Raw genomic sequence first — 15,340 nt, 5'->3', positions numbered from 1 at the left:
GGACATGACTAAACGACTAAACACACACACACATTATTTTCTCAAAGTTGATAAGTGGATTCTGACTTTGGGCGACCGTTTCCAGGGTTTTCCAGGTAGACCCGACTCGGAAGTGGTTTCCCCTTGTATTCTTCCTGGGGAGCCCTGGGACAATGGGGCAGCTGGCCCAAGGCCACCCAGGCCGGCTCTTCTCTCCTCGGAGGCCCAGTGGGGGAACTGAACCCCCAACGTCTGGCTCTGTAGCCAGAGACCTGAAGCACTGAGCTATCCAGTGGCTGAGGGATGTTTTTTTAAAAAAGAGATTTATAAAAACAAATAAAACAATGAAGAAGAAAACACAAAGACAGGCAAAATTGAAAACTTCCCACACCAGGGATTTCGAAGCAACCGAGGCGCACATGGAGCTAAAGAGATATTTTATATTCCAAAAAACCTCCAATCATTTTAGAGTGGCGAAAGAGGGTTAAAAAGCTGAGGGACAGAAGAGATCGGAAACCTCCGATTCACAGGCTTGCCAGAAGTCGAATGTGACTTCACGGCCCACAACAAAAACAGCATTCGATACATAGTTCTCAAAATAACAAAACCAATTTTAAAAAATAGACAGAAACTCTCACCAGACGCTATAGAGTGGAAACAACAACAGGCAACATTGAAAAGTTCCACACTAAGTTTTTATATCAGCAAGCAAGGTGCACCTACTAGCAAAAGAGATCTTTTTTATTCTAAACAACTCCACCAAAGGTTTATAGTGGGAAAAGTCTGTTTCAGCAAATGGTAACAGAAGCAGGGGTAAAAGAAGCAGAAAGGCAGAGTCTGTTCTGCACAAGAAAGTAGGGACCAGGGAACACTTCCCTTAAGGGTGTTTTTTTTGCTGCATTTCAACCACACCAATTTTTGCACCTGAAAAAAAAGGACAGCACAGCACAATATGTGGAAGTGGAAGAGGGAAAACTGAGAATCAGAATCACAGGGTGTTTTTTCTTTAATGGACTGTTGTTCTCTGCTGCTTTTCAATTTTTTTGGTATGAATTTCATTTACTGTTTTTAATACAATACTTGCTAACGTCCTTTCAAATATTTCTCCGCTTCCTGGTTTTTAGCTTTTAAAGATTGTCTATTTCTTGTTGCACATCAGTGCCTTGGGTGCCTCTAAGGAGAAAGGCAGGGTGCAAATAAATAAATAAATAAATAAATAAATAAATAAATAAATAAATAAATAAATAAATAAATAAATAAATAAATAAATAAATAAATAAATAAATGAGTGAGTGAATGAGTGAATGAGTGAATGAGTGAATGAATGAATGAATGAATGAATAAATAAATAAATAAATAAATAAATAAATAAATAAATAAATAAATAAATAAATAAATAAATAAATAAATAAATAAATAAATAAATAAATGAGTGAGTGAATGAGTGAATGAGTGAATGAGTGAATGAATGAATGAATGAATGAATAAATAAATAAATAAATAAATAAATAAATAAATAAATAAATAAATAAATAAATAAATAAATAAATAAATAAATAAATAAATAAATAAATAAATAAATAAATAGCTTCCCCACGACCCTTGGAGAGTCTACCGACTGTTCTCGACTCCAGGGAGGCGCTTGCAACGCACAAGGCGGCACCTTTCGACTTGCAGGCGAGCCTGGCCAACTCGCCGGGTCGGAGGGCTCAGAGTCCCCGCCACCTGCACACACCACGAAGTCGGAGAACAAAGTCCGGAGTTCCTGACCAGCAAAGCCCCTCTTTCCCTAGTGATCAAACCACTGGAAAAAATGAACTATTTATCCTTTAGAATGCAGGTAAGCAGGGGAGGAAGAGAAAAAGCAAAACCCGAAAAACGAGAGAGACAGAGTTAAACCACTTGCAAGCCATTCAAGGGCTCAGTAAGAATGGATCTCACTCACACCAGAGCCCAGAAGACGGAAGGCCAGGCCAGGGAAGCAAAGCTCCCGGGGAGAGTAAGAAGAAAAGCAAGCTCCCCTCGGGCAGGTACTCGCCACCATCCAGTGCAGAGAGATCCGGTGCCTAGGGTGAAAGCGCCAGTCACCAAGTGTGAGCCCAAGCTGCCCTGCTTGCTCTTTCTCCCATTTCTGGACAATCAATTCAAGCTGTTGTGCTCTGGAGACACTAAAATGTGCCAAAACAAATGAGCAGGAATGTGAGAATTAATATTTGTTGTGATGATTTCAGATTGCTTGTTTATAGACTTTTGTTGTTGTTTAGTTGTTTAGTCGTGTCTGACTCTTCGTGACCCCGTAGACCAGAGCACGCCAGGCCCTCCTGCCTTCCACTGCCTCCCGGAGTTTTCTCAAATTCATGTTGGTTGCTTCGATGACACTGTCCAACCATCTCATCCTCTGTCGTCCCCTTCTCCTCTTGCCTTCACACTTTCCCAAAATCAGGGTCTTTTCCAAGGAGTCTTCTCATGAGATGGCCAAAGTATTGGAGCCTCAGCTTCAGGAGCTGTCCTTCCAGTGAGCACTCAGGGTTGATTTCCTTCAGAATGGATAGGATTGTTTTCCTTGCAATCCAGGGGACTCTCAAGAATCGGCAGTCAGCCTTCTTTATGGTCCGGCTCTCACTTCCATACATCGCTACAGGAAAAACCATAGCTTTGACTAATCGGACCTTTGTCAGCAAGGTGATGTCTCTGCTTTTTAAGATACTGACTAGGTTTGTCATCGCTTTCCTCCCAAGAAGCAGGCGTCTTTTAATTTCGTGGCTGCTGTCACCATCTGTGGTGATCATGGAGCTCAAGAAAGTAAAATCTGTCACTGCCTCCATATCACCCCTCCTTCTATTTGCCAGGAGGTGATGACTAAGCTTATAGACTTAGCTGATTTTTAATAGCTTACACTTGACATGGTCTTCCCATTTCACTGCCTTTATTCTGTATTACTGATATTTGTAAGCCACCTTGAACACTACACGTAGTATAAGTTAGGGTTATAAGTGTAACATGTAATAATGGTTGCAATAAAATGGTTAGGCATTTACTTATTTACTTATGTGTTTATTTCATTTATCACCTGCCTTCCTCCTTGGTAGGACCAAGAGTAGCTTACAAATACGTTTTAAAAAGGAGGGTGCAACAAAAAAGGACAATGAATTAAAATACCTGAACACTATAAAATAATTCATCAGGCTAAAGCACATCTGTAATTGATAGAGCTTAAAACCATTTAAAAATGGGCAAATTTAATTCAGATGATCATCATGTCTACTATTGTGGGCAAGAGTCCCGTAGAAGAAATGGAGTAGCCGTCATGGTCAATGAAAGAGTGGGAAAAGCTGTACTAGGATACAATCTCAGACATGATAGAATGATTTCAATACGAATCCAAGGCAGACCTTTCAACATCACAGCAATCCATATTTATGCACCAACCACAGATGCTGGAGAGGCTGAAATTGACTAATTCTATGGAGACTTACAACGCCTTCTAGAACTGACACCAAAGAAATACGTTCTTCTCATTATAGGGGACTGGAATGCTAAAGTAGGGAGTTAAGAAGTAAAAGGAACAACAGGTAAGTTTGGCCTTGGAGTTGAAAACGAAGCAGGGCAAAGGTTAATAAGAGTTTTGTCAAGAGGACAAGCCAGTCATCATAAACACTCTTTTCCAAGAACACAAGAGACGACTCCACACATGGACATCACCAGATGGGCAATACCGAATTCAGATTGATTATATTCTCTGCAGCCAAAGATGGAGAAGCTCTAAACAGTCAGCAAAAACAAGACCTGGAGCTGATTGTGGCTCTGATGGTGAGGGTTCGGCTCTAGGCTCCTTTCGCATCTCAGAAGAAATCAGGAGATTTTTAATGTTTAGAAACAGGTGAGATATTTATTCGTGTGTTTAACAAATTACCAGTGTCCAGAACTTGATTCCATCATCTTTCTCCTTCCAAACAGCGGGTCTTGAAGGGGCTTCCAATCTTCGTCAAGAAATGGATTTCTCTCACTAGAGTTCCAGGGACCCGGCCAATCCATAACGACCTTGGGGGTTATATATAATCTCTCCCGCTTCACCTTCCAACAAGGGCATGGTCTCATCATCCCGGCCGTCACCCCACGCGAGACATCCTTCTGATGTGGGAGCCTTCCAGGGTCCTCCCTGAACCCCTTCCTTCTCATCTCGTTTACTCTCCATTCCAGCCTCTCTCTCTCCTTTCTCTTTCTACTCTTTCCTTCTCTTCTCTCAGCTTCCCCTTCCACCCTTTGGCCTCTGCCTCTCCCCAAGAAGACCGTCTGGGTGGAATCCCCCTTCTCTTCCTATAATCTGCCTCCTCCTTGGGCATTCTCAGTCTCTCTCACGTGCCAGTCCATGGGGGCTCCATCCAAACCACTCCCAACCTGGCGGCAGCTGATCTTCCCTCCTTTTTATATCCACCGTCCCTGTTTTCCCCTGAGCCTTTTCAACAGTCATTTTTTTGCATTTCTCCTTCCTATTTCCTCTGTCTCTGTCCATCGCTGCTGTGTCTTTTTGAGTGTTGAGACAGGCTGGGTCTGTACTTCCTTCCCTTCTGTATGGAGGAGGGACGGCTCTCTGGTGAGCGGGAGACTCCTCTCGCCTCCTGTCTCACACTGATCATCAGCTTCTTATACGAAAACTCAAGCTTAAACTGAAGAGAGTAGGAAAAACCACTGGGCTAGTCAGGTATAATCTAAACCAAATCCCTTATGAATACACAGTGGAAGTGAAGAACAGATTAAAGGAACTCCATGTGTTGGATTGAGTGCCTGAAGAATTTCGGATGGAGGCTCGTAACATTGTACAGGAGGCAGCAACAAAAACCATCCCAAAGAAAAGGAAATGCAAGAAAGCAAAGTGGCTGCAAATAGCAGAGAAGGGAAAGAAAATGCAAGGGAGATAGGGAAAGTTACAGAAAATTGAATGCACACTTCCAAAGAACAGCAAGGAGAGACAAGAGGGCCTTCTTAAATGAACAATGCAAAGATATAGAGGAAAATAATAGAAAGGGAATAACCAGAGATCTGTTCAAAAAAACTGGAGATAGTAAAGGAACATTTTGTGCAAAGATGGGCATGATAAAGGACAAAAATGTCAGGGACCTCACAGAAGCAGAAGACATCAAGAAGAGGTCGCAATGATACACAGAAAAATTATACCAGAAAGATCTGGATGCCCCGGATAACCCAGATAGTGTGGTTGCTGACCTTGAGCCAGACATCCTGGAGAGTGAAGTCAAGTGGGCCTTAGAAAGCATGGCTAACAACCAGGCCAGTGGAGCTGATGGGATTTAAATTCTTAAAAGATGACGCTGTTAAGGTGCTACACCCAGTATGCCAGCAAGTTTGGAAAACTCAGCTGTGGCCAGAGGATTGGAAAAGATCAGTCTACATCCCAATCCCTAAGAAGGGCAGTGCCAAAAAATGCTCCAAAATCTGTACAATTGCACTCATTTCCCACGCTAGCAAAGTCATGCTCAATATCCTACAAGGTAGGCTTCAGCAGTATGTGCACCGAGAACTCCCAGAAGTACAAGCTGGATTTCGAAAGGGCAGAGGAACTACCCTGTTTACCCAAAAACAAGACAGGGTGTTATATATATTTTTTTCTCCAAAAAAAGAATTAGGGCTTATTTTCAGGGGATGCTTTATTTTATAGTCATGTCATCTCCTGCACCATGGTGGAGGGCGTGGTTTCACTTAACTGTGCCAGCTGTGCCCGTTTCTTGAGAGGTCTAATCTGGCCATTGGTGACCCATGCAATAGTTACTTCCCAGCTGGATTACTGTAACACAGAGGTCCCCAACTCCTGGACTGCAGGCTGGTGCCGGTCTGTGGCTTGAGCCAGACCGGGCTGCGGCGACAGACCTCCCTTCAGCACTCCCCCCACACAGCCCCTTTGCTCACGCATGCCTGTGTTCCCCCACCCCTTTGTGCATGTGTGCCCCTGAGCACACCACCCTTTGCCCTAGTGCATGAGTGCACACCCGCCCGCATGAGCACCGCACCTCCCTTCGTGCATGCGCATGAGCATGCACGCATCCACACAAGCACCCTCCTGCTCCATTGCGCATGCACACGAGGGTGCCCCTCCTTCCCTAACTGCCCCCCCCAAAAAGTTTGGGGACCGCTGCTACCCACTGTACATGGGGCTGCCTATGGAAAGTGTCAGGAAACGTCAGCGGATCGAAAACGTGCCAGCCAGATTGCTGACTGGGGCTGGCCACAGGAATCACATAATGTCCCCTATTATTACAGCTCCATTGGCTCTCCCAAATGGTTTCCGGGCAAAACTCACAGAGCTGGTTCTAACCTATAAAGCCTGAATGGCCTGGACTCAAGTTATCTCAGTGATGGCATCTCCCTTTATGAGCCTGCTCGAGTGTTAAGACAATCAGACAAGACCCCCATTACCTCCACAGGTGTATCTGATGGGGACACAGGAGGTCTTCTTCTGTTGCTCTCAGACTTTGGAACTCCCTGCCACTGGGGGCCAGGCTGGCCCCATCTTTGCTGCCCTTCCACAAGCAGGTGAAGATCTTTCTCTTCAGGCACGCTTTCCCTTGGTGATTGGTTGCCTGACCGGGGTTTTTTAATGGATGGGTATGCTTTTCTGCTTTTGAACGTGTTTTTAATATTGCTTTTACCATTTCTTCGATCCTTTTTATTCTTTGTATACTTTTTTTAAAGCTTCAAATGTTGTCTTTTAATGATACAAGCTACCTTGGGTCCTTTTAAAGAAGGTGGGGTAAAAATATTTTAAATAAATAAATAAAATTAGATCAATTCCAGCCGTGGAATTAGATCAATTAGAATCAATTCCCCTGTCAAAGGGGCAGGACTCTATAGCGGTTCAAAATGTTCTAGAAAAATCACGTCACATATCATCACCATTATGTCAGAACTCTACAGTTGGAAGGGACCCTATGCATCGAGTCCAGCTTGTGAGGAACGCACAGTGGGGGAATCGATCTCCACTGAGCTGAACACCTTAACACAAGAAAAGAAAAAGGTAACATTCCTTCCCTTGGATGAGATATTTGTCAAATGTACAATGCTGATATGAAATAGATTTGTTCTTGATAGATATATTCTATTTTAATTTCCTTGAGCTTGTCACAGTGAGTTAACGATGGCAGCTCAAAAAGACAGAATCACAACAAATTAATGAAATGGATTTAAAAGATTTATTAATTGACAAACACACCAACTTCACATCGTGGTTCTTTCTGAATTGCCCTCACCAAGATCCAGACTATGAGGAATGGCTTTATTACTCTGGCTCTTACTCTGGATGCAGCTGAATCTGCACTAAAAGCATTTATACGGTTTGTCTCCCGTGTGAGTTTTCTGATGGGAAGACAGGTTGGAGCTCCAAGAGAAACTTTTTCCACATTCAAAACATTTATACGGCTTGTCACCTGTGTGAGTTTTCTGATGTGAAGACAGGTGGGAGCTCCGAGAGAAACTTTTTTCACACTGAAAACATTTATACAGTTTGTCTCCCGTGTGGATTCGTTGGTGGGAAGTGAGGTGTGTCCTCTCTCTGAAGCTCTTTTCACACTCCAGGCATTTAAATGGCTTCTCCCCATTGTGGATTCGTTGGTGGGAAGTGAGGTTTATCCTCCATCTGAAGCTCTTTCCACACTCCAGGCATTTATAGGGTTTCTCTTCAGCGTGCAACATCAAATGCCTTTTCAGGTTCCCACGGAAGCACTTGCTACACTGTGGGCATTCATATGGCTTCCTCCCAGTGTGGATTCGTTGGTGGGAAGTGAGGTGTGTCCTCTGTCTGAAGCTCTTTCCACACTCCAGGCATTCATACGGCTTCTCCCCAGTGTGGATTCGTTGGTGGGAAGTGAGGTGTGTCCTCTCTCTGAAGCTCTTTTCACACTCCAGGCATTTAAATGGCTTCTCCCCATTGTGGATTCGTTGGTGGGAAGTGAGGTTTATCCTCCATCTGAAGCTCTTTCCACACTCCAGGCATTTATAGGGTTTCTCTTCAGCGTGCAACATCAAATGCCTTTTCAGGTTCCCACGGAAGCACTTGCTACACTGTGGGCATTCATATGGCTTCCTCCCAGTGTGGATTCGTTGGTGGGAAGTGAGGTGTGTCCTCTGTCTGAAGCTCTTTCCACACTCCAGGCATTCATACGGCTTCTCCCCAGTGTGGATTCGTTGGTGGGAAGTGAGGTCTATCCTCTCTCTGAAGCTCTTTTCACACTCCAGGCATTTAAATGGCTTCTCCCCATTGTGGATTCGTTGGTGGGAAGTGAGGTTTATCCTCCATCTGACGCTCTTTCCACACTCCAGGCATTTATAGGGTTTCTCTTCAGCGTGCAACATCAAATGCCTTTTCAGGTTCCCACGGAAGCACTTGCTACACTGTGGGCATTCATATGGCTTCCTCCCAGTGTGGATTCGTTGGTGGGAAGTGAGGTGTGTCCTCTGTCTGAAGCTCTTTCCACACTCCAGGCATTCATACGGCTTCTCCCCAGTGTGGATTCGTTGGTGGGAAGTGAGGTCTATCCTCTCTCTGAAGCTCTTTTCACACTCCAGGCATTTAAATGGCTTCTCCCCATTGTGGATTCGTTGGTGGGAAGTGAGGTTTATCCTCCATCTGACGCTCTTTCCACACTCCAGGCATTTATAGGGTTTCTCTTCAGCGTGCAACATCAAATGCCTTTTCAGGTTCCCACGGAAGCACTTGCTACACTGTGGGCATTCATATGGCTTCCTCCCAGTGTGGATTCGTTGGTGGGAAGTGAGGTGTGTCCTCTGTCTGAAGCTCTTTCCACACTCCAGGCATTCATACGGCTTCCTCCCAGTGTGGATTCGTTGGTGGGAAGTGAGGTTTATCCTCCATCTGAAGCTCTTTCCACACTCCAGGCATTTATAGGGTTTCTCTTCAGCGTGCAACATCAAATGCTTTTTCAGGTCTCCGCTCCCGGAGAAACACTTGCTACACTGTGGGCATTCATACGGCTTCTCTCCAGTGTGGAACCTTTTATGATAAACGAGGCCATTGCTGTGAGTGAAACACTTCCCACACACATTACATTTATACGGTTTCTCTCCCGTGTGGGTCCGCTGATGAGAAGCAAGGTTTCTCTTCACGTTGAATCTCTTCCCGCACTCCAAACATTCGTACGGTTTCTCCCCTGTGTGAATGGTCATGTGCTCCTTAAGACTGGCTTTATCACGAAAGGCCTTGGAGCAGTACGAACACTTGAAGGGTTTCTCCCCTGTGTGGACCCTCAGATGACGCTTCAAGTGAGATTTGTGGCTGTAGGTCTTCCCACACTCTAGGCATTTAATATTTTCCTTTGCTTGGTTTCTTTTTGCTTGGACTCGGACAGTGGGCACATCCCCAGCCTCCGGATCAGAGGACTCTTCCCTCCTCTTTTGCCCCTCTCTTGTTTCGCTTCGTTGTTGTTTTCTGCTTCGAAACTGAAGTTCTTCCACTGGCCCTCTACAGGGTTCCTCCTCATACTCCTGTCTTCTCTGATCTCCTGTTGAAATCATGGCAATGAGGTGAGTCAGAAAGGGAAGCTCTAATCAGCAGACAAAATGTGCTGATTCGAAACTGCTGACACACAGACAACTAAATGTGGCAGGTGAAAACAAATACAGGATGGCGCACATCTGGAACAAATTCTGAATGGCATTAACCGCCAGTTGGTGTGACACAGCATGTGAGACTGGGATCACAAAGACCTGATTGCAATTAGGGATGAGCCGTTTGGATTTTGTGGACTACAAATCCCATCATTCTCCACTGTGGGAATTCCCACATTACCGACACTGTAATTTTGGATCGCCTGGGAGAAAAGGCTAAGCTAGAAGGCTTCATGGCTCAGAATAGACCAAGCTCTGCCTAGCTTCCTGTTCAGAAAGGAAGTTCTCACCTAGTACTGGGTCAGTTTCCTTTCTGAACAGAAACCATGGACACAACAAGGCTACACCAAGCCACTGAGAATTCCAGCTTAGGCCTTTTGTCCCAGGTGAGTCATATTTAGTCTGTCAGAGCCTGACGCCCAGGGGCAGAGCCACAACCTAAAGAAAACAGCTCCGTTGAAGAAACATCTTTAACCAGCAAAAGCAAAGAACAGAACCCAAACTGGCCCGTGACACAAAAGGTCAGGAAATTCACACTTCTGTCTGATTTTCACAGTCGTGTCACACATGGAGTATGGGAGGTGTTACTAAATAACATCTGAGCAACCCTATCCCTGCCAACGTCTGTGTGCATATGATTGCACAGAGATATTGGTGAAATCAACCCTGAGTGCTGACTGGAAGGACAGATCCTGAAGCTGAGGCTCCAATACTTTGGCCATCTCATGAGAAGAAAAGACTCCCTGGAACAGACCCTGATGTTGGGAGAGTGTGAATGCAAGAGGAGAAGGGGACGACAGAGGATGAGATGGTTGGACAGTGTCGTCGAAGCCACCAACATGAATTTGACCCAACTCCAGGAGGCAGTGGAAGATAGGAGGGCTGGGCGTTCTCTGGTCAATGGGGTCACAAAGAGTCACCCTCCCATGATGACCTAGGAAGTTACAGGAGATGTAACTCTGCACCATCCTGTTAACTAAACCCTATAACTATTAGTGGATTTTATTTTAGCATCACCAGCCCTCTTTGAGCTGACTTTTCTAAAATCTTGAAAGCTTTCAGAGCTGAATTCATTTCTTAGCTTAACCCCCACCAGGAGTTAGCAGGAATATCTTGTTAGGGTATATTTCTCCTAAATTCCCACTCTTGGCATAGGGCCTCATTTTAGCCTATCCTATCCTGGGATCTCTGGCGAAGATTGCCGTTTTAATGCATTGCTTTATCACAGTTACTGTTCTTATATTTCATCAAGTTATCTCTAGCTTATGTGATCTCCAAAATGCCGTGTTCTCAACTTGTCTTGCTTAGGTCCCGCAAACTCAAGCCTGTGGCTTCCTTTAGTGAGTCAATCCATCATGTATTTCCTGTTTTCCTGCTATTTTCCACCGATCGCAAAAGCAATGTTTAGATAGGGAAAAACTCGCATTGCGATGATCGGTAAGCATTATGGTTACCGATCTTCACATTGCGATGTTTTTTCAACAGCTGATCGGCGGTTCCAAAATGGCTGGGGAGTGCCCAAAATGGCCACCGCTACTGTTTTCACACCCTGCCTTCGCTTACCGAGGGCGCGAAAATGTCGGCGCTATGGAGGAACTTCGCTGAACGGTGAGTTTGGGCCCCATAGGAATGCATTAAACTAAGTTTAATGTGTTCCTATGGGGGTTTTCGATCCGTTTAGCAATGTTTTTTCATAGCGACGATTAATCCGGAATGGATTAACGTCGCTATGCGGGGCACCACTGTATCAGCTTTTGACTTCCAAGATGATGATTAAATGTTTTTCTAACAAGGGTAACCACTTTCCTCTAAAAAGTTCCCTAACTTCTTCTAGATTAGAAAAACAGAATGCTGGCTGTTCAAACCCAGGGAGAATCATCTCGTAAATAATAAACATTCTCACTTAAATATTTTCTCTCGACCAAAGGATAAATGGGATCTTTACCTAAAGAGGCTACATTTGCATGAATCTCCGCCATAACTTCCTCATGCATAGCTCTTTGGTCCGGATTCAGCAACGCCCACTCCTCCTCATTAAAACACACAGTCACCTTTTCGAGGATTAGTGGATTCTAAAAGAAAAGAAAATACTTTTTTCCCCTTTCGATGCTAAAATGGTTCTTCCACGGATGGTAGGAAATCATTAATATATGGAGACTGGTCTTTTGCCTTGCAGGATCCCATAAAAGGCTTTTCCAGGATGTTTCCAGTGTGTGCCTCTTTTTTTTAAAAAAATGAACATATTTTACTTATGAAGGCCATAAACAGCGCAAGTAAGAGGCAGATCACGTTAGCCAACAGAAGGGGTCAGAGCTTTAGGGCCAAAACCCGATTCTGGGTGTTCTCGGACAGAAAAGCAGCAGGTGGGAAAAAAACATTAAATAAATCAGATTTTCATTTTTGTCTCCTTGACCACCTACTTGCCAAACGTTATTTCTGGGCCTAACTGTTTAATTAGTTATTTGTTCAATAACGGAGGCTACCCAGGTCCAGAATTACTGGCCACTGCCTGGATCTAATGGTCGGGAACTGTCAGACAATACATGTATTCATCATTCTCTACACCATGACCAGGAGCAAGGTGGGGCCTCTTTATTCTCATTTACTGTTTTCTGATTTTTAATATTATGTTTAATATTATACTGGGTCCTTTTTCGGGAGAAGGGCAAGGTAATAATTTTAATCAATAAAAATAATATTTGTTTTTTGTTTGATTTATTTACATGCTACCTTTCTCTCCCCTTAGGAGTTCCAAGGTGACTCGCAACAACTAAAATACACAGTACTAATAATGCCATACCATGCCTCTTGGAAGCCTACAGAATATATTTCAAAAAATTTAAATATGTGTAGCTGTATGTTTACCATGAATAATATTCACTGGTCTCTTTTGACAGAGCCTATTTACCGCAATGACTCTCCTGCTAGCTCTGGGATCCTAACCACCTTGCTTTCATCTGCTCGTCCCTGACAACTAAAATAAGAACTGCTGGATAGCTCTGTGGTTTAGATCCCTGCCTGTGGAGCTAGAGGTTGGGAGTTCAATTCCCCCACTGGGCCTGCTTGACAGGGGCTGGACTGGATGATCTCTAGGGTCCCTTTCCAGCTCTGCAGCTCAAAGGTTATCATTATGACTCAGAAGGACATGCTTGCCCTCCCGGTTTGCAGGTGGGTTTCCCACAGGTTACGGATGCAAAGAATCAAAGGGAAAGAGGCAGATACTTTCAAGCCATGGGCGACTTCATCCTTGACTTCATCTTTCCTGACCTCAAAAGCCACTCCGATTCCATTCTCCACAGCAGATGATCTAGTTGTACACGTTCCTGGCACAGCTTCACCACCTGCAAGGAGGGAAAAGTGTGTGGGAGAATATATTTTATTCTTTATATCAGGTATATGCATAGTACAGCCTGTACGTGAAACCCCAAGACCATTTCTGAACCCAGCCTCCTTCAGACCCCTAAAACTGGTGCTTTGTTGGGACTTTTTGCAACCTCGCATGATGCCTGTCACTTGTTTGGCCGAGAGGGACTTTTCTGGACTTGGGTGCCCGTCAATTTATACAGCACCAACCAATCATTCCTTCCCATCTCAAAATTCAAAGACAATCCCGCCTCTCTGCTGATCATTCTAGTTCCCTCTCTTTAGTCTGTTGAAAGCCTTTTGTGTTGCATGTTGTCTTTCTGTTGATCTGTTTGTGCCTGCCGGTATTGAAATGTTTTTGTTCTTTCTCCTAAAAAAATGTCTCAGAGTGAGCTGTTAAGATTTTCAGGGCCAGGGAAGGAGAAAGGGGTGGACAATTTGGAGAACTTGTTGCTATTCTGCTGTGAGCTGGAGGACAAAAAAGACAGAGGAAAAGGGAGAGTGAGCCGTCCCCTCCCACGTCTAACGAGGAGGACAGTAACAGTGGTGTAGAAAAGATGACAGGAGAAGGGCTAGAGATAGGAGGAAAAGGGGAGGATCCTAAGAAGGAGAAGAGAAGGCTGGAGGTGTTCCCAACATGGACATCGGAGGAGAGAGGGAAGTCTAGGGAAACAAGGAAGGTAGTTTTGCGGGAAGAAGAGAAGGAAGAGGAAGGAGAACCTCGAATCTTTAAAATACTCGCCCGATCAAGAGAGGTTCGGACCATCTCCCCGCTGAGGGAGGAAGATTCCTGTGACAGTTTGCCCCTTTTATGGACAGAGTTACCAATAGACGTTGGCTATGTTGGCCCTGCAGAAGCTGTTGCTGACAAATCCGCTAATGCTGTTAATCAAATTTCTATTCCAAAGAACTTGACCCCTCCATTTTTCCCCTCCAAAATCAAAGAACTTTCACACCCTAGTGACGAACACTGTCACATCCGCTCTGTGGATCTCTGTACTTCAACTGCGTCACACAGAGGAATTTGACCAGAAATTCAAAACTTTACAAGATTGCTGGTGGAAAGAATGGCCTTCCATCCAGTCAATTAACTGTTTTCTTTCTTTAACTTCCCATCTTGATAATGTATATACCCACTAGTTAGTTCCTTGTATCAGTAAGCTTTTAGTAATTATATTTTTATTGTATTTTATCATTTTTTGTAAGCCACCTGAGTAGACCTTGTCTAGAAGTGGAGCAGGGTATAAATCTAAATACAGTGGGGTCTTGACTTGAGAACTTAATCCGTATTGGAAGGCGGTTCTCAAGTCAAAAAGTCTGTAAGTCAAGTCTCCATTGACCTACAGTTCATTGAAAACCGATTAATCCCGTAACAGGCCGTTTTTGTTCCATTTTGGTCTTTTTCTGGTCTGTAAGTCAAATCTTAGTCTGCAAGTCAAACATAAATTTTGTGACCAGAGAAGTCTGTAACTCAAAAAGTCTGTAAGTCAAGCCGTCTGTAAGTCAAGGGTACACTGTAAAGTAAAAGAATGTGAACAACTGCTCTTCAAAGCCTCCAGGTGTAGGGATTCGCTTTACAAAACATCGACAGGGTATTACATACGGGCGTACACACACAAAATAACTCCTTTTGAAAGCCAGAATTAGAATTCTAGCCACTTTGGAAAGAAGGAAGTGGACTTTGAAACTCATGGATGGCCCCGTGCAGCAAAAATTGAGCCCGGGGGCAACAGACGTTGCTCACCCCTGCAGTACACAGATGTTATGTTTCGATTATTCAAGCGAATTATGCCCCTCACAATACTTTCCTTAAACTGCTGTTGCGCTACACGAAACTTTAATTTGCTAAAACCCAGTGTGTGTCTAAAATATAGAACATTAGACACATTTTTCTTCCCCATCTCTGCACACACAGGGAAATAGTGAAACCGCATGAGAACCTAAGAGGAGCCCTGCTGGATTAGGCCAAGGGCCCATCTCGGTCCAGTTTCTGGATACAGTATTTCAGTGGCCCACACCAGATGCCTCTGGGAGCCCATGGGACAACTGGATACCTATGTCCTGATCCCCCTGCCCTGCATCTGGAATTTGGAGGGACCTTCCTTTTAAGCCTGGAGATTGTACATCCCCATCATCATGGCTTGTCACCTGCGATGGACTTTTCCTCCAGGAATCTGTCCAACCCCCTTTTCAAGGCATCTAGGCCAGATGCCATCACCCCATCTGGTGGCAATGAGTTCCACAGACTAACCACCCTCTGGGTCAATAAATATCTTCTTTTGTCTGTCCTCACTCTTTCAACACTTCACTGGAGTGGAGGTCCCTTGGTTCTGGTATTGCCTGAGAGGGAAAAGAGCTTCCTTCG

The 15,340-nt window shown here is 44.4% G+C and overlaps 1 protein-coding gene across 1 annotated transcript in view; it reads right to left on the bottom strand.

The window, feature by feature from the left end:
• LOC144587168 (uncharacterized) overlaps positions 1-9,519 on the bottom strand; it is a 93,005-nt gene extending 83,486 nt beyond the window's left edge. The window contains 2 exon segments of the mRNA XM_078386785.1: positions 1,599-1,602; positions 7,358-9,519. Coding sequence (XP_078242911.1) covers positions 1,599-1,602; positions 7,358-9,519 — 2,166 coding nt within the window.
• Positions 9,520-15,340: the final 5,821 nt, after the last annotated feature.

This window comes from Pogona vitticeps, chromosome 2 (genome assembly GCF_051106095.1).
Source record: "Pogona vitticeps strain Pit_001003342236 chromosome 2, PviZW2.1, whole genome shotgun sequence".
In the NCBI taxonomy this organism is placed as follows: Eukaryota; Metazoa; Chordata; class Lepidosauria; order Squamata; family Agamidae; genus Pogona; species Pogona vitticeps.
This window is presented reverse-complemented; position numbering and strand designations above follow the sequence as displayed.